The 27,014-nt window shown below is 43.3% G+C and overlaps 1 protein-coding gene across 5 annotated transcripts; it reads right to left on the reverse strand.

The window, feature by feature from the left end:
- TCP11L2 (t-complex 11 like 2) lies at nucleotides 1–27,014 on the reverse strand. 5 transcript variants are annotated; one of them, XM_054032866.1, is made up of 10 exons: nucleotides 26,838–27,014; nucleotides 14,437–14,606; nucleotides 13,040–13,175; nucleotides 11,659–11,779; nucleotides 10,885–11,105; nucleotides 9,686–9,822; nucleotides 8,600–8,790; nucleotides 5,674–5,855; nucleotides 3,762–3,934; nucleotides 1–3,061 (listed from the first exon to the last, which is right to left on the reverse strand). In XM_054032866.1, the coding sequence occupies exons 2-10, from the start codon at nucleotides 14,570–14,572 to the stop codon at nucleotides 2,817–2,819; spliced, it is 1,542 nt and encodes a 513-aa protein (XP_053888841.1). In that variant the 5' UTR covers nucleotides 14,573–14,606; nucleotides 26,838–27,014; the 3' UTR covers nucleotides 1–2,816. The 5 variants fall into 5 exon arrangements, with proteins under 5 accessions (XP_053888841.1, XP_053888832.1, XP_053888856.1 ...); XM_054032857.1 differs by lacking the exon at nucleotides 26,838–27,014 and adding an exon at nucleotides 25,800–25,906; XM_054032881.1 differs by lacking the exon at nucleotides 26,838–27,014 and adding an exon at nucleotides 25,731–25,749.

Genomic DNA, 27,014 nt, shown 5'->3' on the forward strand with positions numbered 1-27,014 from the left:
TTTTACTACAAACAGACTTTTAATGCATACAAAAACGAAACAATACAAATGCACACCACAAAAATTCATTTGTACTTCATCTAATAAAGCTACTGCTACATAATTGTCTATTTTCAAGAAGCAAAATTCAGACCAGAGGTAAACATTTGAACCATGAGCATGCAAGAGACAGAAGTTAGAGGAAACATGTACATCCAAAGCACTATTAAAATATATCCTAATTGTAATGCTTAAGTGATCTCCGACCTATACCATGCTATAAAATGCCCTTTAAAAAAAAAGTCACATTAATGCAAACTAACTATTGTGTCCTCATTTTCTAGTGGGAAGTTACAGTGACAATTTCCCAGATAGTTTAGAAACCTCTGGTCTAAAACATACTTCAACTGATCTCACCACAGTAAATTTTTTGGTTTTATACTAGAAAGTTTAGAAAGATAAATTGCTATGATAAGAAAGTTACAATACAATTTTTTGTACATGTTAAAAATAAAATCTTTTTTTTTAGGCTCAAAGCACAAATTTAGAATAGTTGGATTTCCCAAGATTAGGGAATTACTAACAGAACTTCCCTTTTTAGATTTTGGGATATATTCTTATTTTGATACATGTGAACTATATACTGAAGTCCCATATTCATGAAGACAAGAATGTACCACTTCCCTGGCACACTTGTTACATTGTAACAGCTCCTTTCAATTTTGAGTTTCTCAAACTAAAAACTGTACTCATCTATTTGGAGCAATATTTTTAACAAGGCATAAAGAGGAAATGGGGTGAGAAGTCATTGAGAACTGTTGCAATTGGAGACTTTTTAGCCTCCCTCCACCCCTACATGTACATAGATAGAATTTCAGTAGTAGCTTTTGACATGAGTCCAGAAGAGTGTGCACTTAATACAGGAGTCCGCTGTTGCTTAGTCCCACATGGAAACCTTCCAAAAAGGAAGTTAAAAATAATTCCTGCTTTGTTTTTCCTGGGACGCCAGCCTCAGTTTGAGAAACTCTGGTTTAAAAAGTATGTTTCCCCTGCTAAACAAAACAAAATAAAACAAAAAAAAACTAATTCTGTAAAAAGGAGGTTGGACTATAAACCAACCCAAAGTGCTTCTAATGCCCAGCCATTTTAGAACTTCATGATACACTAGTCATACTGTATATTTATATATTGTGTGTGGCACATTAATCCCATATGGGCAAAGTTTATTTTTTTAAATAAAAATATACTGTATATAAAACACTAGGAAGATATCTGGAAACTTGTACCAGCCAAAGTTTACATGTTTTGATATTTAAAAATTGGATTAATTCACTATTTAACAGTCAAATACTATAATTCTATATTTTGAGTATACTTGATTAACTCTGATCAAGATGGGAACATTTTACACTGAATATTTCAGCACTCCTATCCAATAATGTGAGATATGCAAAATAATTGGTCTATATTGTGTAGACTTTTAGAAGTTTATTCCCATATCAAAGGTTCAATCCAACAGTCTCTGCAAGACCCCAATTACCCAATAGGGCGGCCCCAAAGCCCATTCATGACAGTGGGAGTCTTTCTATGGTCTCCAGTGGCTTTGGATCAGGCCAGCTTCCAGGCTGCAGTATTGGCCTAATGTGTGGGGAATTAATAGCTTTTGGCTTAAATTTTCAAAAGTGATTAGTGACTGGTTTTGGATGCTGAACTTGACCCAAAAAATTGAAATATCCACTTAGTAAACAAAATCACTACTCATGTTCAAAATTTAGGCCCCCATCCAGTAAGATATTTAAATACATGCTTAACTTCAAGCAAAAATTGTTCCATTGAAGTCAATAAGGCTACTCTCGTGCTTAAATGCTTTCAAGATCAAAGGCTTAAAGTCCCAATTCAGAGGTGCCTAAGCACCTCTGAAGATCAAAGTTGCAACTGCTACATGTATAAAAAGCAGATTAGGCCTCCAAATGTTTAATTAAAGGACAATATGACCTCTTTTAGATAACTTTTAGATCCATTTGTTTGTATAAGGAAATTGAAGTCAGCACCCAAGTTAGTTTTCCATGAATAAAAGAATTGTTAGACTTATCTTTTATTGCTGGATTACATTTGACAAATTCTGAAATGTTTCTATTTTGCAAGACGTATTCACTCGATAACTGGTACACTTAACACCATTTATAGTAATGTGGCATGCGCTAGTGAAAGATAGGCCAAATTATGATCCCAATAACTATATCATCAGGATTTGACCTAATTTGATTCTTTACTTTGTTACAAGTTCAATTACACTATATTTTCTGCTCTAAGTCTTTCAAGGAGTGATCCATATTCAGTTATGTAGTGTCACCAATAAAGCACTATAAGTAAAGTACATTTTAACTAAAATTTCATCATTTTATGTCATTGCACCAGTATACATAATGTATTTAGTAAGTTTTTTTTAAAATAAGAGTGCTAAGAGTTCCATTAATTAAATTGTAATAGTAGCAAAACCAAGAGGTACTTCTCCATATTTACACTAAGTCAAAAATGCTTGCTTGGGAAGAAGACACTTGCAGTGATCAGGTACAATGAGTGTTAAAATCCAATAAACAGATTAAGTTAATGAAAATATATATATTAATTAGTTTAATTCCAATGAATTTTGGAAGCTTTACCTGTACACACTTTATAGGGTCTATTCTCTTTTGGATACACCTCTGTCTGTCCCTGTCTCCGTAACAGTCATTGGAGTAAATTATGCACATTGAGGGAACAGAATTCACAATATCTTTATAATAAATACTGTGAAGGGAAAAGGGCTGGATGCATAACCAGATCATTCTTTTCCCTCAATTAGTAGAAGCATCAGTTCCTGTTTTTCCCATTGGTGCCTCACTAAAAAGCAGTTTTCGAAGAATATTGGCATAGAATGGTCCATACACTTGTTTATTAAAATTCACAATGCTTGCGTACTGAGATCCAATAGACTCTATCTCTGCCTGAATCACAGCAAGGCCTCCTGGAATCGTAGGCATACATTTCTGAATGCTTGGAAGAGTAAGCAGGCTTTTCATATATAGCTGGATTCGTTTATCTGAAACAGAGAAGATAACTCAGTTCATGACAGAACAGACCATATAAATGTAAATCCAAAGCGTCACGCCACAGTTGCCTTAGAAATACTTCACACATTGGCACATGGAAGAATCAAAATAAGCAGCGACACAGCTTGAATGCTACCTTTCCCTATCTTCCTCTCTTCAGTTTTAATTTAGAACATAGTCACATTTTTCCCATTGTAGAGGGACAACCTTCAGACTGAGCCATAGGATTTATGTTGTGAAATAGATGCACAGCTATAATGAATATGGAGTTAAACCTGAAGTTGTGGGAGGTAGATCCTCCACTGGTGCACACAACCTGCAATTAAATATTAATTAAATTCCCCTCTGAAATCCTGGCCCTTCTAGGTTCACAGAAAACATCCCAGAATCACAGAGCATTCTGCTCATATTTCTGGACTCTTTCTAACTTTGTTGTCCCCCCGAACCAATCTTTCAGAAGACTGTCTTGATATAAACAATAGAAGGAGCACAGGTTTGCACACTTTATGACCCAATATTTACTGTAAGAAAGTTACTTTCATTGTAACTTTTTCACAATAAAAAGTCAATCTTTAACTTTAGTGAATTAATTTAATTTTTACAGTATGGATGGGCAATTAGCCTTCATTTATTTAAAAAAAAAAATTGCATACATGCATACAACCAGAGAACCACATAAATTATACTAACCAATCAGGGAGCTCATGGGATTATCTTCTTCAACAATGCTACAGATCTGACCCACTAGGCTGTTTTGAATTTCCATACTCAGAGTGGGAAATCCTCTCTCAGACAGGGACCTGTTCACTTCACTGCAAATCTGAACACCTATAGTATTCAGAGCCTCTTTCAAATCAAATTTTCTGAAAAGAAAAAAGTTTGAACATTTAACTCTAACAGTTCTTGTAACATCAGTTGCATAGCTATTCCCCCATTTTCTTTTTCTTTTTTTTAAATTAGTCATCTCCAATAAAAATAAGAGAGCCAGGTGGATTTTTGTAAACTTTGTCAGTTTTTCCAGATATGAGACACATCTTCCACCCCAGGATAAAAGTAGATCCCATTGGCAGGGATGTGAGGGAGGAGGAAGAGAAAGGACTGCTCATATGATTAAATTCTGTTGGTGTCAATGAGACTAATACATGTGCTTAAAGTTAAACATGCACTTAAATACCGTGGTCCCAGTCCAGGAAAATACTTAAGTATACTTAGCTGAACCTGGGTCCACAGTTCAAACTGCCCAAGCAATGACTGACAGAGTTGTTGCAACCAAACAGCTGTTTGGTGGCACATGTGAACCAAGTTTCTATACTTAATGCCAGTCCATATAGGGCAGTGTCCACAACACACACACAAACAAAATCATCATCACCACAATTTGTAGCACTAGTGGCAATTGCAGCAGGGGAGCCAGGAACTGAATGAACAACGTGAAAGGCTGAAGCAATTGGCAGAGCAACACGATGAAGCTTGTACTGCCACTGTCTGGCTGACCTGAATGGTTCATAATTGGAGAAATTTCCACACTATACACTGAATTTGGTGTCAGATTTTCAGTACGAAAGTTTAAATTGTAAAAAAGAATTAAACTATATGCATGCATTAGGCCAGCGGTTCTCAGACTGTGGGTCAGGACACCAAAGTGGGTCATGACCAGTGTTCCCTCTAATTTTTTAGGCCCATGTGCAGAATGAATTTTGTTATGTGTACCAATATGGAGCTGATGTGTGGTGGGGCCGAGGGGTTCAGAGTGTGGGAGGGGGCTCAGGGCTGGGGCAGAGGATTGTGGGGCGGGTTCTGGGGTTGTGGGGCAGGTTCTGGGTAAGGCCAGGGATGAGGGGTTTGTGGTACAGGCTGCCACAGGACTGCAGCGGGGGGGTGGGGGGAGGGGAAGGGAAGAGAGAGAGAGAGTGCACTCCCCCCCATCCCTCTCTCACTGCAGCAGCTCAGGGCCAGGTGAGAAGCCCCTCTCTCCAGCCGCAGCACTTCCGGTGGGCCTGGGCTGGGCCAGACGAGGGGCTCCTCTGCCAAGCAGCCCCGGCGGGCCTGGGCTGGGTGCCTTGCTGCACAACTTACAGGGAACTTCGGTCACAACCACATTTTAATGGGGTTGCCAGGGCTGGCTTAGACTTACTGGGGCTCAGGGCTGAAACCCAAGCCCCACTGCCTGGGACCGAAACCGAAGCCCAAGAGATTCAGCCCTGGTGGGGGCTGAAGCCCTTGGGCTTCAGTTTCGGCCCCTACCCCATCCAGATCAGTGGGGCTTGGGCTTTGGCTCTTCTATCCAGGGCAGTGGGAATCAGGCGGACTCAGGCTTTGGTCCCCTCTCCTGGGGTCATGTAGTAATTTTGGTTATCAGAAGTGGGGGTCGCAATGCAATGAAGTTTGCATTAGGCAACTGTTTTCACTAGTACACATGTAGGTCTGAGAGTGATACATAATAAATGGATTATTACTATCGATTATATTCATATCAGTAACCACGTACATAGGCTATACAACATCTTAACTATTTCTGTAAAAAACACACCACCAGTAAAGTTTGTTAAAAGCCACCTGGCCTTTTTCTTTAAAGAGAAAAAAAAAGTGAGAAAGAACTTACTCCTTGTTCATCCCTTCCAGCAGAACAGCTGAAATCCTTTTTAATTTGTCAGCAAAATCAGGTAAGCCCACAATAGTTGTGCCCACCATATTGCTAGTTATAAGAGATACACAGGCTATAATCCGTAACTCATTCAGCTTCTCTTTCAACTTCTGAAGACGAACTTCATCTGTTATTAAAGTCTAGAATTAGAATAGCATTGATTACTGTAAGTGATACCAAGTTGAGATTTAAGCTAATGCCCTAACAAGTAATTCGAGGGGGACAGGGGAGAAGCTACTTTCATGCAACATTGCAGCAGAAAATTTCAGTACTCAAAAGTCAAGAAGTTCACAGTAATTATAGCCAACCCCTTGCATATGTAGTATTATACAGTTCCTTTTAAAACAAAACAAAATTACTTTTTAATAGATTTAAAAAAATCTTAATCAAGAAATAGAAAAATGTATGGCGAAGTCCTACCCCAACTCTTGCCCCTTTATAGAAAATAAAGAGGGCCAGAGTGGCATTAGGAGCCCTAGAAGTCCTGAACACAGTCGAGGGAGGATTCCTTCAGTTTGTGAACTGCGGAAGACTGACCTAAGGTTGCCTTCAGATGCCTCCCTTGTGAGCCCAAGTGTGTGGTGGGGGTGGGGGTGGGGCTGCAGCTTGCTGCCCATACGACAGTCCTAGGAGCTGGCCACTTAAGCCCCTGGAGCAGCCCGGGATCAGGATGATGCTAATCATTTTCACACTAAATAAATTCACCCGCACCGAGCAGAAGAACATATCCAATATATACAGAACTGGGTTTCAAAAAAAGAAGACTTAATAGTTTCAGGGGGGTTGTGTCATTAAAAATTCAAAATATTTTGACCAGCTCCAAGTAGTAATAGTAACTAGTCATAAAACATCTGGGTAGATGGATAATTTAATGTTAGTAACAGGACACTTTGGTGGATTTTAAGGTGTATCTACTCTTTCAGCAGTTTGCAATGGAAAAATAACTCCTAGAGTAGTATAATGAGAATGTTCATCTAGCTTCTTATATGGAGCCCTATCACTGTGACATCAAAGTGCCTCTCCAAAAATTAAGGCCCCGATCCTGAAAAATACCTAAGCACAGTTATCCTTACGCATGTTTGAAGTCCCGTTTACTTCACTGGGACTACTCAGATTATTTAAATCCTTTGCTGGACTGGGGCCTACGTGTTCAGACATATTTCTCTTCCCTCCAGTCAAGAGAGGCTGGATTTCTCCCACACTCCTACCCCTTTTCTTAAAGATAGTTATAGTACATTATTATGGGATGGCTAAGTCAAAGTAGTGGGTTGGCCATTTTCTCTGAAAATTCTGAGGTTCTTAGCAGCATTCTGATCTCTTGCGGAGAATTCCAGGTTAACGGACCATTTATAGCCGAACTGTTATCTGTTGCATAGAGATTTCACCGTTACAGATGACAGTACCATTGTTGCAGTGGAATGTAGCGGTCACAAGAGATGGTGAGCAAACAGGCTGAGGTGATCATTCAGGGAACTTGGACCAATGCCATACGGGGTAGAAGATGGGGACTAAAGCCTTGACTGTGACCCAGTATGGAACAGTGAGCCAGTCACAGAGAACAACACTGGGTTCATGTGCTCTTTGTAGCCTGCACTGATGAATAATTGGATGCAGTGTTCCACACTGACGTTTTGTTTTCAAAAACTTAGTCTACAGTTTTCATTCATAGGAAGAGAATTAAGATAATCAAGCCTAAAGCCCACATATCCATCGAGTTCCATGGATAAGTACAAATCTGACAGGAACAGGAACAGTCTTCTTGCCAACCTTAGATGGAAGAGTTTTATGCAGCTCAAAAGCTTGTCTATCTCACCAACAGAAATTGGTCCAATAAAAGATATTTCCTCTTCTACCTTGTCTTTCAGATGGAAGAGGGCACATTTTACTAATCTGGGGATAAAGGCATTCAGAAATTGTAAACAGTTCAGGTGAATATGAATGCTGCAAACGCTTCACAATCTAACAGTACACATCCTTCAAAGTGAGGTTACAGATTTGGTAAATGCTCCTTTCTCCCCACCAGCATCACTTCAGTCTTCCGGGGTGTAACTGCTGCCAATCTGGTCTTCATTCATTGTTGTTCTCAGCCAAGTATTTAGATAGCTAGCAGCTAGATTAAATACACCACTAATTGTACAGGTAACGGAGGTAGGCATCATTTTCTTACTGCTAGTATTTAAGTCATGCTGCTTTACCATTTTCTTCTAGTGGGTTCATACAGTTGAACAGAATTGATCCCTGGGGGACTCTCCAGATGGCAAAGCAGGTGCCAATCATGATTCCATATATGGCCCAAGGGGAATGACCAACTCTTACTAGCAGGAAACTGCTAATACTTGCTATTTCTGGCAGGACAGCAGGAGTCCATGGTCAAATGTCTTAAATGCTACAGAGAAGTCCAGTAATATCAGAACGGATGCACTGCCTTTGTCCATGGCAAGGAGATCATTCATAATGTGAACTAATGATCTGCTGTCCTATTAATTCAACCTTGGAGAAAATTCTCTAGCCATTAACATTAGTTTGCTCTTATCACAGTTAAGGTAACTAGTAAGGCTATTGCTATGTAGGAGAGAACACGCACACAAGTGCATACACACACACACACACACACACAGTATCACCAGCACTATGACATTGTAATGAAGAGAACAACCAACCAACTGATACTTACCAGGAAAGTGCTCCTTGATTATGGAGCATGCTACTATGAAACCAGGAAATTTGTGGAATTATTTGGCAAGAGAAGTCCTACAGGAGAGTTCCACAACATTTAGTGTCATGAATAGCATAACTGCTGTACCAGTACTTCCATGCAGTGAGAATTAAGAGTAAATTTTGAGGCACTGGGATAATTTAAGAAGAGTCATGAGAATTCACTTACCTCTGGAATTGCTTTTTTCTGATAATCCCATTGTAACAGTTTCAAGTAGCCATTGTTTAGCACCAGAGTAGGACTGAGATTTGGTTTAGAGCTACCATCAGCACCAGGGGATGAAGAAGTTTCACAAGAAACAGACAACAATTCATCTTTTATTGATTCCTTTATCCACTCTGTTGTTAGATCCAGAGCACCTAAACAATAACAAGATTCCGTACACGTTTATTGTATAACTTTCTATGCAAGTGTACAATATATTGACAAGTAAGGTAGGTGAACAAGACAACTCCATTTCTGATCTCTAAATAGACTGCAGTGGACTTAAGTCTGCTCAAGTCAGTTTTTCCCGAAGCTTTTTTCACCTAGCCAACACTGGTGACCAGCTGAAGCTTCTGGGCAGGTTATAAAAACCCCATAGCAGACTAGTTGCACTGGAGGCACAAGCAAGATTTAAATACAGTTATCTGAACCTTCAGCAAGTCTAGTGCATTAGCCATCAATGTCACCAGTTTCCCTTCCTCTTCCAAAATTTCTTAACAATGGTTTAACTGTATTATCTTTACACTGCAACAAGACTCACTTGTGCCTTCACAACATCTAAACTAAACTTTTATTTTCACTAGAGAATAGGTTTTGTTGTTCTATGCTTCATTATGGACTTAATCCTGCCTCTGCCTGCTACCAATTACATAGCATGCAATGGAACGTATTCTGGAAAAACCAATCACTGTGCATGTGCATATGAACAGTAGCAGATTTTCAGATGCACAAAGAGAGTGGTTCCATATATTGCAAGATAAAAACTGAGCCCTATGTATGCAGAACTGTTTTAATCAGATATCAAAAGCTTTGATTGCAGGAACAAGTTTTTCCACAAACTGTATCATTTTGGTGTGGTCTTATGCATTTACAACAGCAGCGACCAATAAAGTCAGCATTTCACAATTATTAGTTATCATATAAAAGGTATGATATGGTCACATTTGCCCCCAGGTGCCTTGCTCAACAGATACCTATAGTAACAGAGAGAAAGGTTGGCTTTAATGATTTCCACTGTATCTGATTAACTGAAAACATCATAATACATACTTGGTGTTTCTTCAAGAATTTCTTGGAATTTTGTTCTTTCATAGTCCACCAAGTTACGCTGAAGCTGTGGTCTAATGTTTTGAATGGTATAATTAACCATGTCCATTTTCATGAGGTCCAGAACATGGAATATTTGTCTGAAAGCAGACACAAAATTACAGTGCAACATCACAGAAGAAATTAAGTTGAAGTTTCAAGACGAACTCATATGCTCTTGAACAGCCTGATGTACACCTACATACTTGACTTGTCTTGTAGTCCTTCTTCCTTAGAGAACAGGCTCCAAGTGCTGAAGAGAAAGTACTGGCACTACAGTGACTTTCATGGTAGTTTATATACCAAAGCATTTTGGAGAGTTAAATAATGTATTGGGATATTTGGTGTAAGATACAAAAATTAGGGCAAAGATGTTGCATGATCAAGACATTAGTGCCACAGGCCAACAACAGAAAGGTTTTGAAGCAATATGGAGTCAATTAACACATCGCAGCCAAAGCAAACTGAAATTTAAAGCATTCTAGCAACTCTGACTATGCCAAAACAAAACACCGCATTCCCTCCTACTCAACCACTTTGCTCCCTGTAGGTATGCCTATGTGATAGGAAAAACGTTTAAAATAGTTTTTTGCTTTATATTACAGAGCTAATACATTTGAGGCTCATGCAGATTTGTTAATCAAACTTTAATAGTGAAGTCTTTATTAAAGGGAATGGTACAGACAAAGAATTGAGCTTCACTCTCATATTCCAGATGGAGTGTACACTTTTCCCCCTGGACAGTTCTAAACAAGAACACTCACCTTTTAACTTGTAAGAATAAGTAAGTTTGATATGGAAGCATGTGTAAAACACATGGAACTGCATGATGGTTTTGTTTTGTTTTCTTTTCTTTTTTGTTTATAAAAAGAGTGACACTTTTCAGGGTATGGCAACACTTTAACATACACCATTGAAAAAACATGCTTGTGAAAAAAACCCCAAAACAATTAGAACTCTCAGATGAAGTACCACGCTACCCAATTCTACTGCTAATCTAACCCAACTTGAAAGTATTTAGACAGTTTCTTAGCTTAGCCCGCTATTCTAGTTTAATGTTAGTTTTGAGTTCCTTTCTTCTCCACCCAAACACCTTGTCTGTCAAAAATTGGTATTTTCTAAACAAAACAAAAAAAAGATATGAAAAGTAGCCAAACACCAACCTCAACAATTCTACAATATTTCCAGTTGCTTTTAACTGTTTTATATCGTCATCTCTTATTGGAGCACATAATTTCCCCATAGTGATGATGACATAGTTAGCTAGCCCAAGAACATCAACAGCATCATGCTCAGCCTGCTGTCTTATAAGATCTGCATCCAGGACTTCACAGATTTGGTTTCGAATCCTGTTTGCTCCAGGAGTCAAAAAGGAAAGAAGAGTCTGAAGTGCAAAAAAAACAAAAACAAAAAAACCACAAGACATTTCAATAAGTGCAGCAACACAAGACCAGCAAGCCCTTAATAACAGTGATGAAATGAAAGCAGCTTTTTGAAGAAGTCAAGGGTACACTGTAGAACCTCACTGCAAATCCCAAAATTGGAAAGGCTATTTTATTTAGCAGCATGGGAAATGCAGCCAAAGGGAACAGAATACAGCTACAGAAGCTGGTGAAGACAAGTTTACCGGCTTACTGGCTGAGACCTTTGCAACCTTTCAGAAACACCTTTAGGTCTTTACTAATAAGTTAATAAATTGGTACCAGGATTTCCAGTAATAAGGGAAGATCTTGATCCTATTTGGAAAGTTGATTTCTGACTTTGTAGTCTAGGTGTACTATAGTACTGTATCACATCCCCATCCTGCAACTGACATGCAGAAGTATCCCACTGACTACAGTGGGGGTCCACCCACATAGAATCATTAGCAGGACTGGGGCCTAAGATGTCAACACAATACTGGAGGTGTGAAGGAGGGGGAAAAAAAACTAACTTGCCTCCTTAATTTCTTCGAAGAGCTTGATAGCATGATAATATTCTGGAGGATCTTCATTCAGTTCTGACTCCAAATGATCCCAGAATGCCTTATGCACAATTTGTTTCACTCTACCCTCCAAACTGTGGGGAAATGAATTTGCACAAAAAGATTTAAAGAAGTAAACAGAGTTTAAAAACAAAAACAACCACCACACACAATCTTAAGACAGTCCAATGACTGGTGGAGAACCATCATCATACCTGGTAATTGGAAGATATGGATCTGCAACCAGATCACCCTTGGACCCAGGGTTATCACCCCCCAAAACTAAGCAGGATTAAGAATTAAAATGAGAGGTTTCCCAAGAAAATCCTGGTACTGCAGAAAGTGGTGCTGGCAATTCAGTATTTGGATATAAAAGACTTTTATCCCAACTCTGTATTAAGCCAATTCCACTATCTTGGCGCTATTGAGGAATACATTTTTGGAGAAGCATTTTTTGTCCTATATATAAAAACAACAACCCTAACTTGTTATCAACAATAATCCCATTGTATTTTTGTAAAAATTGGCTCAATAGCATGGCCAGATTCCCTTTTAAATTATAATCTCTCGCCATTCCCACTGTAGTCTAAACTGGGTATGTAAATTATTCCTTTCTTCCTCCAACTTCCCAGGAGCTTTTTAGTATGCAGAACAGCACGAGTACTGTGTTCGTTACTGAGATGAGTATAGCTTATACACAGCATTTGAGCTACTGAGTACGCTGTATAGATAAAAGCCATACATACCATACACACGGCAGTACTACAATTTTATCCCCCACCCCCTCCTCCTTCCCAGAGGTCTTAGATTGGCAAGAAACATTAAAGGTGGACTCCAAAAGTACAGTGCATACCACATTGCTTACATATCTCCCCTTATAGATAAGGCAGAGCACCATATGCTCCAGGAGCAGGGCTGACGCTTCCACTTAGGTGACCTAGGCGGTTGCCTAGGGCACCAGGATTTGGGGGGGGTGGCAGGGGATCCTTCCGTGCTCCGGGTCTTAGGCGGCAATTCTGTGGTGGGTCCTTCACTCGCTCCGGGACCCGCCGCCGAAGTGCCCCGAAGACTGGGAGCACGGAAGGACCCCCCCGCTGCAGAATTACTGATGACGATCGGGAGTGTGGAAGGACCCCCGCCTAGGGCGCCAAAAACCCTGGCGCCGCTCCTTTCCAGGAGAAGAAAATGTGTTAACCCTACCAAATTGTAGCACTTATGTCACAATGTTGCAGCCTTGACAGTTCCCCATTAAGTGTGGAACACCTTCGCAGGTTGTGTACCTTCAGACCAGTTTCCCTTGCATGCACACACATACCCCATATCAGTTTCTGCAAAATGTATAAAGACTAACTTACCTGTTCTGTGGGAGGTCTACGTGTTCCATGTGAAAGTTTTCATTTACAGCAATTTCGTGAGCTAGAGTCAAATTTGACAAGTTTCTTGCAGCAGCCATCAATTCATCAAATGTAACAGTTTTTGGAGGGCTTGTTGCTGTAATGAAGGGAAGGAAAGGAAATGAGAGCCACAAGTCAGTTGTAGGTAAGTTCAATTTTAAAAGACGGATTGGACTGCAAAAACCAAACCTGGAAATAGTTAGGCATGGTATTTTATTTCCTGTTAACTGGACACTAAGTTATGAGAAACTAGCTAGACTGGGAGTTCTTAGCATCTCCTTAAAATGATCTGGTAAAGGAATGTCTTCCCAGCTCATCTTTGGAAGGTAGAAGACTCTCATGGCATGTTTTGAAGAGCAGCAGTTTACTCTGATATCTTGGCCAATGTACCCCTCTCACTTTAAACACAGGACCCAGAGTTTTGGACAGGCAGGTTTTACATAAGAGTCAAAATAAATAAGCATGCATACAGGCTGCATGTTATTACTGAGCAAACAGATGCATTTCTCTCCATAATCATTGTAACCACAGTCTAAACTCATTACTTTGAGACATGCAGCTTCTGCTCCATAGCATATGCCAGTGTCTTTGCCCCACTAATCATGTCTCTTACTGAAGAGTTTATGTTGTGAAGGACATAACACACCCTTACTTGAAAGAAGGAGTGGTTGCTCAGAAAGTATATAAAGTTTCTAAAATAAACTTCTGTAGTTTACTTTTCATATTTGGAAACTGTACTTTTGAGAAGAATGATATAGGACAGGGAACATACCAAATACAAACTTTCAGTTCCAGTAACAAGTTTACTTTTAAACTAAGACAAATTTATACATACTAAAAAGATTTGTTAGCATCAGTGAAGTGTATTTTATGTACAGTAATATTTATTCTCATAAGTCATTCAAAATAACTTGCTTCTTCACATGTCTATTTTGTGTTTTGACTTCTTACTGTTCAGTGAAAACAAGTCACAACACTATTGAGTTGATTTCATAATTCTGAAGTTTAAAGGCTAAGTAGAGGCATCTTGTCCTTTGTATATGAAGCAACATTTGGTGGATGGACAGAATGGTACTATTTTATAACCTATAAGCCAAAGCCAGAATAATCCAAGACAAGAATGCCCTGCCAGGCAAACTTTGGTTACTCTTTTAGAAGGAAGTAGTAACAACTGTTGCATGTATACTAAGGATCTGCTTGTGCTTCATGGTGGCAGACTGTACCACTTGGAGCTGTGGTGATCCAAACAAGAAGCTGTGTCTAACACTCTGAAGTACCAATTATAAATCCCAAGTCTCACTACATGCGTATACACAAATACGGCCTACGTATCTATTGTACAAGTTAAATCTGCTTACAAGCTGGGGAGCTGGGTTTGCTTGAAGAGTCACTAGTAAAACTCTGCCTTGAATATTCAGAGTCACTGGAAGAAGCTGTGCTTTCAGATAGCCTTGAAGAATCAAAATCACTGTTCTGGTCATCATTGAGGGGCATTTTGAATCACTTCACTTTGTACAGTACACAGAACCTGGAAAGAAATAATTTTACATGATCAACATTTTCCAGAACTTCATATTTCCAAAGACTTCTTTACAAAAGCAGCAATATTTCAATAATTACTGTTATGAGCATTGAATATTACATTGCAAAATAGGGATAAATGCTCACCTACTTTATAAGGGTGTTATGAAGTTTAGTGGTTTTGTGAAGTTAACTTGTAACATGTATAGGATTGTACAAATCCTAAGAATTAAACTTTCAATTCTGCAAGAAGTTTTGAGCTCTGGTCAAGTGAAAATTAAAGATGAATGTCAGCAGCATCAACCTCTAATCTACTCTTTACACAGAAGGTATTGTGCTGTCAGGAGCATCAGAAGCAGAGCTCTCAAACTCTTTAAAGGTACTCCTTAAAGCACTACCCTTCTGATGAATTTAGGTGCCGAGTAGCATTCTGAAGGCACCTTAGTTTCTGCACTTGGTCTGCACTTTCTCCCACAAAGTTACTGCAGTTACAGGGGCATGAGCTATGTTTAAGGGGAGAGAGGGGACTAATACATCTTGTCAAAGACATTCAATTTCTTCATGGATTTTGAAATGTGAAAGGACTCCCCTAAAAGGAACAAACCACAGAATCAGACTAATAATTGTGTTGAATTGGAAAGGTTTTCTCCAGAGATGAGATGAGGAAAAAACAAAAACAAACAAAATAAACAATGAAGTTATTAATAGTAACAAACTAATGTTACATTTATGGTATGTGGCAACTCACAGGGCCCTCACACTTCACAAAACTGTATGTATGAAATCGCATCCCACAACAGAGAAATTAAGTCACATCTGGGAAGGAGCAGGACAGTTGCGTAGCTTCACTATGCAATGTTTTGCAGACTTAGGACAGGAAGTAAATACATTAATTAAAATTGAAGGTGGAATTTAAACAGATAGTCCATGTAATTACCCAAAATGGAGTTTGCGCAGGACACCAAGACTGGCACAGCTAATCTTGCCTAAAGTGCTTGATGCCCACAGTTAGACACTTCTAATACGAGAGGCTACCTAGCACCATTTTGTCTCAGAAGAAAGTGAGATCTACTGAATCAGCAACACTAGGGTTACCATTCGTCCGGATTTACCCGGACATGTCCTCCTTTTTGTGCTAAAAATAGCGTCCGGGGGGAATTTGTAAAGCACTCACAATGTCCGGGATTTCCCCCTCCCCCGGCACAGCAGAGTGAGCGGCTGGGAGGGCTGCAGGAAAGTCCCGGGCTGGACTCCGGAGCAGCTGGAGAGGAGCTCCGCCCTGCATTCTGAGCAAGTGTCTCAGCACAAAGTGCAGCCCTCCCCTTTTGCAACTGGGAGCGGTTTCTGCCATGCAGGGTAGCAAAACGGGAGCGAGAGCACTTTGTGCTGATACAAGGGCAGCTCTCCCCTGCAACCCGGTCCGGGCCAGGGACCGGGTTTTGTTGTGCAGGGCCAGGGACCGGGTTTTGTTGTGCTGGGGAGCTCAGCCACGTGTCCGGCTCGCACAGAGCCCAACACCCTGTTCTGAGCAGCAGGGTAAGGGGGGGCAGGAGAAGGGGCAGGGAGGTTCTGGAGGGGGCAGTCAAGAAACGGGGGGGGGCTTTTTGGGGGGAGTGGAGAAAGTTTTGGGCAGTCAGGGTACAGGTAGGGGGTAGGGTCCTGGTGGGCAGTTGGGGGGGGGTCTTAGGAGGGGGCAGTTGGGGGACAAGGAACAGGGAGTCTTAGGTAGGGGGTGGGGTTCTGGAGGGCAGTTAGGAGCAGGGGTCCCAGGAGGGGGCAGTCAGGGGACAAGGAGCGGGGGGGTAGGGGGCTGGGAGTTCTGGGGGGGAGCTGTCAGGGGGCAGGGGTGGGGAGAGGGATCGGAGCAGTCAGGGGACAGGGAGCAGAGGGGTTTAGATGGGTTGGGAGTTCTGGGGGGGGCTGTCAGGGGGCAGGAGTGCGGAGAGGGATCGGAGCAGTCAGGGGACAGGGAGCAGAGGGGTTTAGATGGGTTGGGAGTTCTGGGGGGGGGGCTGTCAGGGGGTGGGGAGTGGTTGGATGGGGCGTGGGAGTCCCAGGGGTCTGTCTGGGGGTGGGGGTGTGGATAAAGGTTGGGGCAGTCAGGGGACAAGAGGCAGGGAGGCTTAGATAGTCCTGGGGGGCAGTTAGGGGCAGGGGTCCCAGGAGGGGGTAGTCAGGGGACAAGGAACGGGGGGAGGGTTGGGAGGTCAGGGGGGGCGGGAAGTGGGAGGGGCAGGGGCGGGGCTAGGGCGGGGCTCCTCCCGTCCTCTTTTTTGCTCGCTGAAATATGGTAACCCTAAGCAACACCAACTTCATCAGTAGTTCTTTGCAAACTGTTAAGTTCATTACTTAGTGATTAAGAAAGCTAATGGACTCGATTTATACCTAAGCAGTTACAGCGGTGTCAGTGCAAGCTTCCTTGCTATTTTAACTCTTAGTCTGAAGAGGCCATGTCTAGGGGCTAGAGGGCAATTTGTTTTCTATGTCTATTCAACCCACCGTCTCACCGATGAGAATACCAAACACCAGAGTCAGATTGCTGGAGTTTTTAATGTGGGTACCTATCCACTGCTTAACTTGTTTTTTGGGCACCAGCTCATTCAGAAGGAACAGCTGACAATATTGTGCAGTAGCTTTATGGAATTCTTATTTCAGTTAGAGGGCTCATGGGTTCAAGACCCTGGGAAGTCTCTTGTGGACCTTTTAGTTGTGGGCTTGATACATGACTTACTGTCCTGTGTTATGCAGGAGGCCAGACTAGATGATCAGAGTGGGCTCTTCTGGACTTGAAATCTACAATAGTGACCTACTAAAACTACTAACTAGGAAAGAATTGAAACAAGTAACCTATGGTAGAAATGAAGGGCTCCAGATTCCTTGATCAATGTTATTCAGCCCCATCCCTCAAAAGAGAGAGCATAACAGAGCAAATATGATTATACTTAAAGGATCTGCAGGGTACCTATTTTTTCCATCTGATGACAGCAGGAGTATGTCATTGTTGGGAGGAGCAACACATCATATTTCAGGGCCTAAAGCACATGTGGAGAGGCATGCACACAGCTAGCTTCCAACATATTGACTATCTGAGCTGACATTATAGGTTATTCTACCCAGAATCGTGACTTTTTAAAAAGTCACAACATCTATAGAGAATAGAAATATACAATAAACACAGGATTTATTGTTGATATCTAGGGCTCAACAGACTGATGATGTAGAGGCTCTCTCTTTACAACTAATGAATTCTGGTTGGTATTATGAAGTTGTTGCTATGGAAATTGCTGTATCACGAATACCTCTTTGTGTATCCAACATCACAGACAGAACCTGAAGCAGGTACATACCAGACTGAGGACAACTGGGAGTACATAGTTTTAATGACTGTGTTTTGACCATACAATAATTATGCTATGAAAGATCCCCAAGCTGGGAAACCACTTTGGCCAAGCTGGTCTGTAGGTGGGCAGGAGCAGTGGAAAGCTACCAAAGCAAAAGGATTCACAGGAAGTTTGAGCAGGAAAGGATAAGAGGACAGACCAGCCACGGTCAGAGTAGGCAAGCTGGGGAAGAAAGCACCACATTCCAGAACACAAATCATGCACTGCCACAGAAGGATATTGGATGGCTCCAAAGGACTGACCCTAGCCCAATGAACGTTACAGAGTGGTGAGGAAACTGAAGCATGGAAATGAATGTAGGGTTTATTATTTTTGTATAAATGCGAGTTAGCTCTTTAATAGCAAGAGGTGTGTTATAAACCTGTACCTGTTACATCTTATCACTTGCCAGAAGCTGGGACTGGCCAACAGGGGATGGATCACTCGGTAATTACCTTGTTCTGTTTATTCCCTCTGATGCATCTGGCACCAGCCACTGTCAGAAGACAGGATACTGGACTAGGTGAACCATTCTTTTATCCCTGTGTAGACATATCCACAGGAACATAAGATTCACAGCATGGCTGGCGCTGGCCCAGGTTAGCCGACTTGGGCTCATGGGTCTAAAAATTGCTGTGTAGACAATTGGGCTCAGGCTGGAACTCAAGCTCTGGGACCTTCCACCCTCACAGGGTCCCAGAGCTTGGGCTCCAGCCTAAATGTCTACACAATGATTTTTCAGCCCCAGAGCCCTGCAAGCCTGAGTCAGCTGACCTGAGCAAGCCACAGGTTTTTTTATCCTTGTGTAGACATTACCTCTTCAAGGGGCACATAGGGTAACCAGAAGGCTCACTCCTTCACGTGGAGTTCTGGAAAAGGCGGTATTTAAGCTACTGAGGTGGTGGGGGTGGAAATCTGAGGGGCCAGTACTAGTTCCAGGAACTCAATAGTGGGCCACATGCTCTGAGCTCTCAGAAGTGAGTGCCAGATAGATCTGCACCCCAAACTGTCGGCAGCAACTGGATTCTGTTCAGACTGGAGGCTTAAAACACACAGGATCTAGCAGCTCTGTTCCCTCACAGCAGTCTGGTGACTGGCCATGAGGAGGCGCTTGACTAGACCTCTGACACATGGCATTATATTATATGCTTTAAAAGAAAAGTTCTTCCTCACAATGTATAATATTCACTACAAGCGTTAATTCTCAACAGTGAGTGTATTGAGCTGTCGTGAATAGGTGCCTTGCAAACCTGAAGATTGAGGATGCCCCCCCTCCAAAAAAAGACTGAACAGATTGTGAGGAAAGCTTGCAATGTCATTACATGCTTCACCATTGAGCTGGAAGGTCCCCATTCATGGGGTGAGCAGTGAATCCACTGTCTATGCCCATTTAATCCTTTGACTCTGCTGATATTAACAGCCAAGGGTCCTGAATATTTTATTTAGTGATGCACACACCTGTGTACCACCAAGTGACTCAAGACTAACACCTGTTCCTATAGCAGAGGCATGTGTATGCATGAAACAGAGGAAACCTATTCATTTTTCTGATGTAGTTATTCACAAGCTTTTAATTATAAACTCCAGCAGCCCAACACAAGATGACACAGGGAAAGAGTATTAAGTCTTTGCTGGCAAAGGCCATATTTCTTAGAGAAGTTCTCAGGGGTGTTGGGGGAATGCATTCTGCACAGATCTTAATATTGTGGATCTGGACATTACTGGCATATTGTCACTAACAGATGCACCAAACAATAAGCATCCCCCCTCCCTGTATTTTCTGTGGTATAACAAGCAGAAATTGGAAATATAAATTCAGTACTTCTTTAAAAAAAAAAAAGAAAAAGAAAAAAAAGAAAAGCTCATCCAACAGCTACCAGGTGAAGGAGAAAGAGACCCCTTAGGTATTTGTCAGAGGTAAGTACAAACTGCCCAGGTGAGGGCTTCACATTTTCTAAATGTATGATATATATACACCCTGCATCCATAAACATTAGTGGACATTCTTGATGCAGAGGTTGGTTGCTATGTAGCGTGATCATTTCTCTGCAATTTAGTCTCCTTTCTTCCAAGTTGTGCACTCAGTTTTTCTTCCTTGATTTTGGATATAAAATGTTTATTATCCCTGATAAATCCAGGAAATCTCTTGTACTCCCTCATATTTGGAGATTGGAAAAAGAAAGCCATCTGCCTACATTTTCACTTCTTGATTTAGAGTGTTTGTATCCCCCCATTTGTGGCCACCAATTGGGTAGCAGGCAAGAGTCAAACTTAGCTTTTTACATTCAGTGTAGTGAGGTAGTCTGCTCACATGATAGATTATTGAAGATCACGGGACAGAACTATCTTGGTTTTTATTTGTTCTTCCCAGTGGCTTTTATGTGTTGGTCCAATGTCTTGAGTATTTTTTTGATACGGGGTGGTACTGATCATGTTACTTGTCAGGATATGATAGTTGTTCAGCAACAATATATGGGAGTGGATCTGGTTTTCACTTGGATTTATTTATTTATTTATTTATTTTAATAGAATACCTTCCAGAAGCTTGAGATGGAAAGCAAATGTGCTGTGTTGGCTGAGATGGCACTAGAAGGAGGAAAGCAATAACTCTGCTCTGCAGTCATTGTTTGGGGTGCAGTGTGTGGGGGAGGGGGAAATGTACATATATTAACTTGCAGATGTTTTACAGAGTTTATCCCAAAAAGTGTAATTAACTGCTAAAATTGGGCTCAAGACTGCACTTCTATTTAATAGACTGGGTTGAATTATAGTATTATGTTTCCGCAATAGTTATCCTGGAGGGTTAATCTAGTAGTTTATTGTGTAAATTGGAAGAGCTTTTTTATAGCCAGTCTAAGCTCCCTGAAATTTATTTTGGAAGGCCAAATACAAATATAATTTAGCACATGTTCAGTTTCCTTATCTCTGTAACAGCATTTTAGTTTGTTCACAGACTTTTGAAATGTATTTGTTTTCCAGTTTCACTTACTGGGTCCTATGTGCTGCCATCTTGTCTAGATGAGAGTACAACTACATAGATGGGATTCCCACTATACAACGGAGAGAAAAACTTAGGGCAGGTCTACACTACTGCTTCAATTGATTTAACTTATGTCACTCAGGTGTGTGAAGAAAAGACACACACCCTTGACCGATGGAAGTTAGAGCGACCTAAGGAGACACTTTTCCATCGACCTAGCTTCTGCCTCTCATGAAGGTGGAGTAATTATGTCGATGGGAGAGCACTCTCCCATTGGCATAGAACGTCTTCACCAGACGCACTGCAGTGTTGCAGCTGTGCCAATGTAGTGCTTCTAGTGTAGACCTGCCCTAGGTCTGATGATTGTTCCAATAAGGTTGATAAGTCACTAGCATGCAAGAAGGTTCAACCTGAAGTTACATCCTGTTTTACTCCCCTTTTTACATGAAGGCCTTTTATGGCATGCTTATTTTTATCCTGTGCTGGGTGGATTGCACATGAATTTTAATTAGGTTATGTGGTTTTCCACCAATTCTATTGTGCAGCAATTTAAGGTTCATTCCTGGATGCTAGACTGAGTCAACAATTATTTTTAAATCTTCTCCCCTGGCTTTTTACATGTTTGTTACACAGGATACCCAAAACACTGTTAAAAGCTCAGAGGGACAGAGAGCATGATCAACAACTTCATTCCTTTGGCACAGTGGAACTTGCAGCAATAAAAGTAAAGCTTGTCTGTGTGGAAGACAACCTTCTCTGGGGGTGGTCTGAGACCATGGAATGAACTCCACCAGGAAGTAAGCACTATCACAAACAGCACCACTATCTGCTCCCAGTGCAAGGCACATTTCTTTAACAGTGCTTTCTCTAACACACACATCCCAACAGGTATATTTAACAAGACAATCCACTCGTTTCTCCCTCTGGGGAAGAAATGAGAGAACAAACAAACAACAAATGACAGCTGTATAGCCACATTGCTTAACACAGTATTGAAAGGTGCTCAAATACTATGGCGATAAACGCAGTATAAAAGCCTATATTGAACAGGACCCGTAAGGTAAAGATGTGGTCAATTTCTCAGAAAGGAATCCAATTTGACTTTCACAGATTAAGGGTACCCAGAAGTCACCCAACAAAGAAAATAACAGAATGCCACTAGCCATCATCTACAGCCCCCAACTAAGAACTCTCCAGCGCATCATCAAGGATCTACAACCTATCCTGAAGGACGATCCCTCATTCTCACAGACCTTGGGAGACAGGCCAGTCCTTGCTTACAGATAGCCTCCCAACCTGAAGCAAATACTCACCAGCAACCACACACCAAAAACACTAACCCAGAAACCAAACCCCACTACAAACTCTGGTGCCAATTCTGTCCACATATCTATTCAAGGGACACCATCACAGGACCTAACCACATTAGCCACACCATCAGGGGCTGGTTCACCTGCACATCTACCAATGTGATATATGCCATCATGTGCCAGCAATGCCCCTCTGCCATGTACATTGGCCAAACTGGACAGTCTCTACGCAAAAGAATAAATGGAAACAAATCTGACATCAGGAATCATAACATTCAAAAACCAGTAGGAGAACACTTCAATCTCCCTGAACACTCAATAACAGACTTAAAAGTGGCAATTCTTCAACAAAAAAACTTCAAAACCAGACTCCAGCAAGAAACTGCAGAACTGGAATTAATTTGCAAGCTGGACACCATCAAATTAGGCCTGAATAAAGACTGGGAGTGGATGGGTCACTACAAAAACTAATTTTCCCCCTGCTGATACTCACACCTTCTTGTCAACTGTTTGAAATGGGCCACCTTGATTACACTGAACTCATTTGCACTACAAGAGTGATTTTCCTCCCTTCTTGTCAACTGTTGACAATAGCCCACTTCCACCCTCATTGAATTGGCTCATTAGCACCAGGGGCGGCTCTATGTTTTTTGCTGCCCCAAGCACGGCAGTTAGGCGGCCTTCGGTGGCATGCCTGTGGATGGTCCACAGTCACATGGATTCAGCGGCATCCCCGCGGGTGATCTACCGGTCCCGTGGCTTCGGCGTACCCGCCACTGAATTGCTGCTGAAACCGTGGGACTGGCGGACCTCCCACAGGCATGCTACCAAAGGCCGCCTGACTGCCACCCTCACAGCGACCGGCAGGCCACCTCCCGTGGCTTGCTGCCCCAGGCACACGCTTGCTGCGCTGGTGCCTGGAGCCACCCCTGGTTAGCACTGACCTCCCACTTCGTAAGGCAACTCCCATCTTTCCATATGTTGTGTATTTATACCTGCCTCTGTATTTTCCACTCCATGCATCTGATGAAGTGGGTTTTAGCCCACGAAAGCTTATGCCCAAATAAATTTGTTAGTCTCTAAGGTGTCACAAGGACCCCTGGTTGTTTTTACAGATTCCATTGTTAGTCAAATTTTGTATTCTTTTAAAGGAAGATACTATGGAATATTTTGCTGCTGACATAGATACCTCTATAGTTGTTTGGGTTGAGGGAATCTTTCTTTTATATATTAGGCTAATTAGTCCATATGACACATCAGGGAAGTGTCTAGACTGCAGGATTAGGTAAAACAGTTTTAGAATGGCTGCCTGGGTATATTAGGTATCATCTTTGACATTATCTGGGCCATGTGATTTCCCCCAGTTTAAATTTCCTGAAGGGTTTCCTTTAGTTCATGTAATATACGAGGTATCTTGAGGAAGGATTGACAGTTTCCTTTAATAGAGGCTTCAAACACATTTTTTAAAAATACAGATGCTCCCTGACTTACACAAGCATTCTGTTCAGACCATACATATCGCCAGCCATTACGCAAAACAAAACAAAACCCCTCCTATTTCTAATGTATGGAACTTTTCCCCGTAAACTCAGATTTGCGTACCTTGGATTTGCGTAACTCGGGGAGCGTCAAGTAAGATTTCCACGCTGGATCCCTTTGTGTAGGCCTTGGAAGTGTTCTGCCCAACGTTTACTAGTCTGGATTGAGGAGTCTTGTTTCTTTTCATTTGGTTTAAGTTCTTTTTACCTTTGCCAGAACAAGTCAATGCCTACTGCATCTTCAGTTTGTACTACTCCCCTCCCCTTCCCTTCCCCCAAAATCAGGTGCTCTGACTTCTGCTGTAGCATTGATATGTACTTGTACAGTATGTCAGGGCTAGTGGAAGCTCGGTTTTAAAAGTTAGAGAATTCCCTCACTTTCCCTCTTAGTCTATGGTAGTTTGTAACAAGTGTTAGTCTTGTTTGGTTTGAAGCACCAGTCCTTTTTTTTATTGTTAGGAAGTGTTTTGCTGAGAGATCTACACAAGTTTTTTTGTGTGACATCTATCTTTTGTCTGCAGCATTTGTTTAGAAACATCAATTAATTTTCTTGAATCGGGTTTTCAGGGCTTCCTCAGTTTTCTTTCAAACCTTTATTCCCACATATATTTCTTCAGGTCTATGGCATGTTTATTGTTAGTTGATTAAATTTACATAGACAACCAGTTAGCTATGGGCTGTGAAGTATGATGATGGTTAAGGTACAAGCACATTTATGTCAATAGAGTTTACACTGAGTACTGCACGCTGTTGTCCTTTGCTAGTATAAAGGAAAAACTCTGTCTAGAGCCCCCTCTTGCTTTTCTATTGAGAATATACAGACAAGTTGTTTATGGGGTTTTTTGCCCCTTTAAAAAAAAAAAAAAAAAAGCAAGACATGCTTAGTTCTCACAGAATCACTAACACAAGCAGTGAGAACTAGGTCAGTTTCAGTAGAGCTAGGGCAGTGATTTTCAATTTTTTTTCATGTTAGGACCCCATAAAAGTTTAAAATGGAGATGCAGATGCCTTTGAAAAAAATCTTACACATAGTTTGCAGACACCCTCCCCAAGGGTTCACAGACCACAGGTTGAAGACCACGGTCCTATTTTCAAATGGGCGCTCCTTGCCCACTGAAGGGACGGATGCTGCTTCTCTGCCAGCCTAGGTGAGCACTGACGTCTCCAGGGGTAACAAATCTTTCTACTGCTGAACAGCTGCTAATTTCCGAAATGATCTGTGTCAGGCACGGGGCAAAGTGGGCTGTCACGTAAAGAAGCCGACCTCAGAGGGCGGCAGCAGGTTGGCCCGGAGATGTTCCGGCCCGCAGGCACGCTGACCTTTCCGAAGTGAGGAGGTTGCCAGCCCTTGCAGCCGATCCAGGCCATCGGAGCCTAGATGAAGAGTCCCGCGGGCACGTGCAACTTGCCCCCACTCCTCCTCCTCACACACAAGCAATACCGGCGGCTCTGTTCCCCCTTCTCCCGCAGCTGCACCACGGGGCGGGCCCCTCACTGCAGCCCCCCTCTCCCCGGCGGCTCCGCCCCGCCTGGCCAGGGCTCCTCCCCCAGCGGCGCTTTTGGCAGTGCCTGGAGGCAGGAGCTTTGGCACCAGCCCAGCAAAACAAACAGCGCTTCCAAGGGAACCCCGGCCGGGCACCCCCCCAACTCCCACCTCGCACGGCCGCCGCCCCCCCCGGGGGGGGGGGGGAAACGGTCCCTAAGGGCCAAGCGAGGTTTGTTTACAAACACGGAGGTGGCAGCAGCGAGCGACCCCCACACACACACCGCCGGAGGGGCTCAGCCGCCTCCCTAGTACAGCGGGGCAACGTCTGCCCAGAACGTGACACCCCCCCAAACCCAGCCCCCACGCCCGTTTGGGGGGGGGCAGAGCCAGGGGTCCCCCCCGCAGGGGCCCGGCCGCTCCCCGGGACCCGCGCTCACCCAGTCCCCGGAGGGCAGCTCCCTGGGCAGTCCCGGGAGGGGGGGGGGGGGGGGGGGGGAGGGACTCACCCTACGGCCTGAGCTGCCTCTCGCGCTGCCGCTCAGCTGTCGGGGCTTTAAACCCCCGGCCCCCCCGCGAGACACTTATCCGAGACTATTAGTAGCTCCTTGGGCGCTTCCATTCCGCCGAGAGCTGGGGGGGGGTTAACCCTTTGTAGCTCGCTCAGCTCGGCCACGCAGATGGAGGCTGGGGGGGAGGCTCAGGCTGGGGGGCGGGGACGGACAATAATCAGAGAGAGGCAGGATCGCCCTCCCGCTCCGCCAGTCCGCGGTTCTGGGTTTAGTTCGGGGGGGGGGGGTAGGTGCCCCCCTCTCCGGACAGAATGGAACCGTCCAGGCGGGAGGGGGAAGGGCTGGATGGTGTTTACGGAAGATCCATGTCCTCGGTGCGCCTCCCCCGGCCCCGGCTCAGGAGGCGCCCGAGGGGAGGGGAGGGGATCACCCTGCTGCCCCCTCGTTAGCCTCCCCCATCCTCAGCCCCCCGCGGGCACGGAATCCCCCCCCTCTGCCACCCCCATCCACTGCCCCGCTCCGCCCACCCCCGATACACTCCCCGCTCCTCACCCCCCCCGCACGGAATCCCCATCTGTCTCCCCCTCCATCCGCTGCCCCCACCCTCGATAGCCTCCCTCATTCCCCCCAGTCTCCCTATTCCTCCCACTGCTCCGCTCCCCACACCTCTGATACCCTCCCCCATCCGCCCGCACGAATCCCCCCATCCATCCTCCCCCTCCATCCGCTGCCCCGACCCCTTATACCGCCCCCCCCATCCAGGGGTGCTGGAATTAGGGGCGCTGGGGGGAAGCAGCACCCCGAGGCTTGAAGTGGTTTCCAGCATGTACAGAGTTTATTGTTTTGCTGAATAGTTTTGAGTACACGCGCTAAAAAATTGTTCTAATGCCACTACCCCCATCCTCCCCCCGGCACTGAATCCCCCGCACCCCCATCCATCCTCTCCCCAACATCCACTGCCCCGCTCCCCCCAGGGGGAGAGGCGGGTTCGCAAAACCTTTGCTGGTGCACCAAGAATAGGAACATGATCCTTACGTTTGCAAGCTGTGTTGGGTGCTGCGGTGGGCGCTGCTCGTCCGCAGGGCACCCACCGGGGACCAGGTCAGCCTGATCTCCGGGAGCGAAGCTCCATGAGATACACAGAGGCCCAGCTTCACTTTGTACACTGCCAAGGAAAGTGATGGCTGTAAAAGACGTTTGTCTCCAACACGC

The sequence above is a fragment of the Malaclemys terrapin genome, chromosome 1, assembly GCF_027887155.1.
Source record: "Malaclemys terrapin pileata isolate rMalTer1 chromosome 1, rMalTer1.hap1, whole genome shotgun sequence".
NCBI lineage: Eukaryota > Metazoa > Chordata > Testudines > Emydidae > Malaclemys > Malaclemys terrapin.

Excerpts from the sequence above, each read along its gene's own strand:
- TCP11L2 (XM_054032866.1), bottom strand. The coding sequence starts at position 14,572 with ATGCCCCTCAATGATGACCAGAACAGTGATTTTGATTCTTCAAGGCTA. Across the intron at positions 11,106-11,658 it reads TCTTCGAAGAAATTAAGGAG|ACTCTTCTTTCCTTTTTGAC; the intron begins GCAAGTTAGTTT and ends TTTGCACTTCAG. Across the intron at positions 3,062-3,761 it reads TCCCATGAGCTCCCTGATTG|ATAAACGAATCCAGCTATAT; the intron begins GTTAGTATAATT and ends TCTCTGTTTCAG.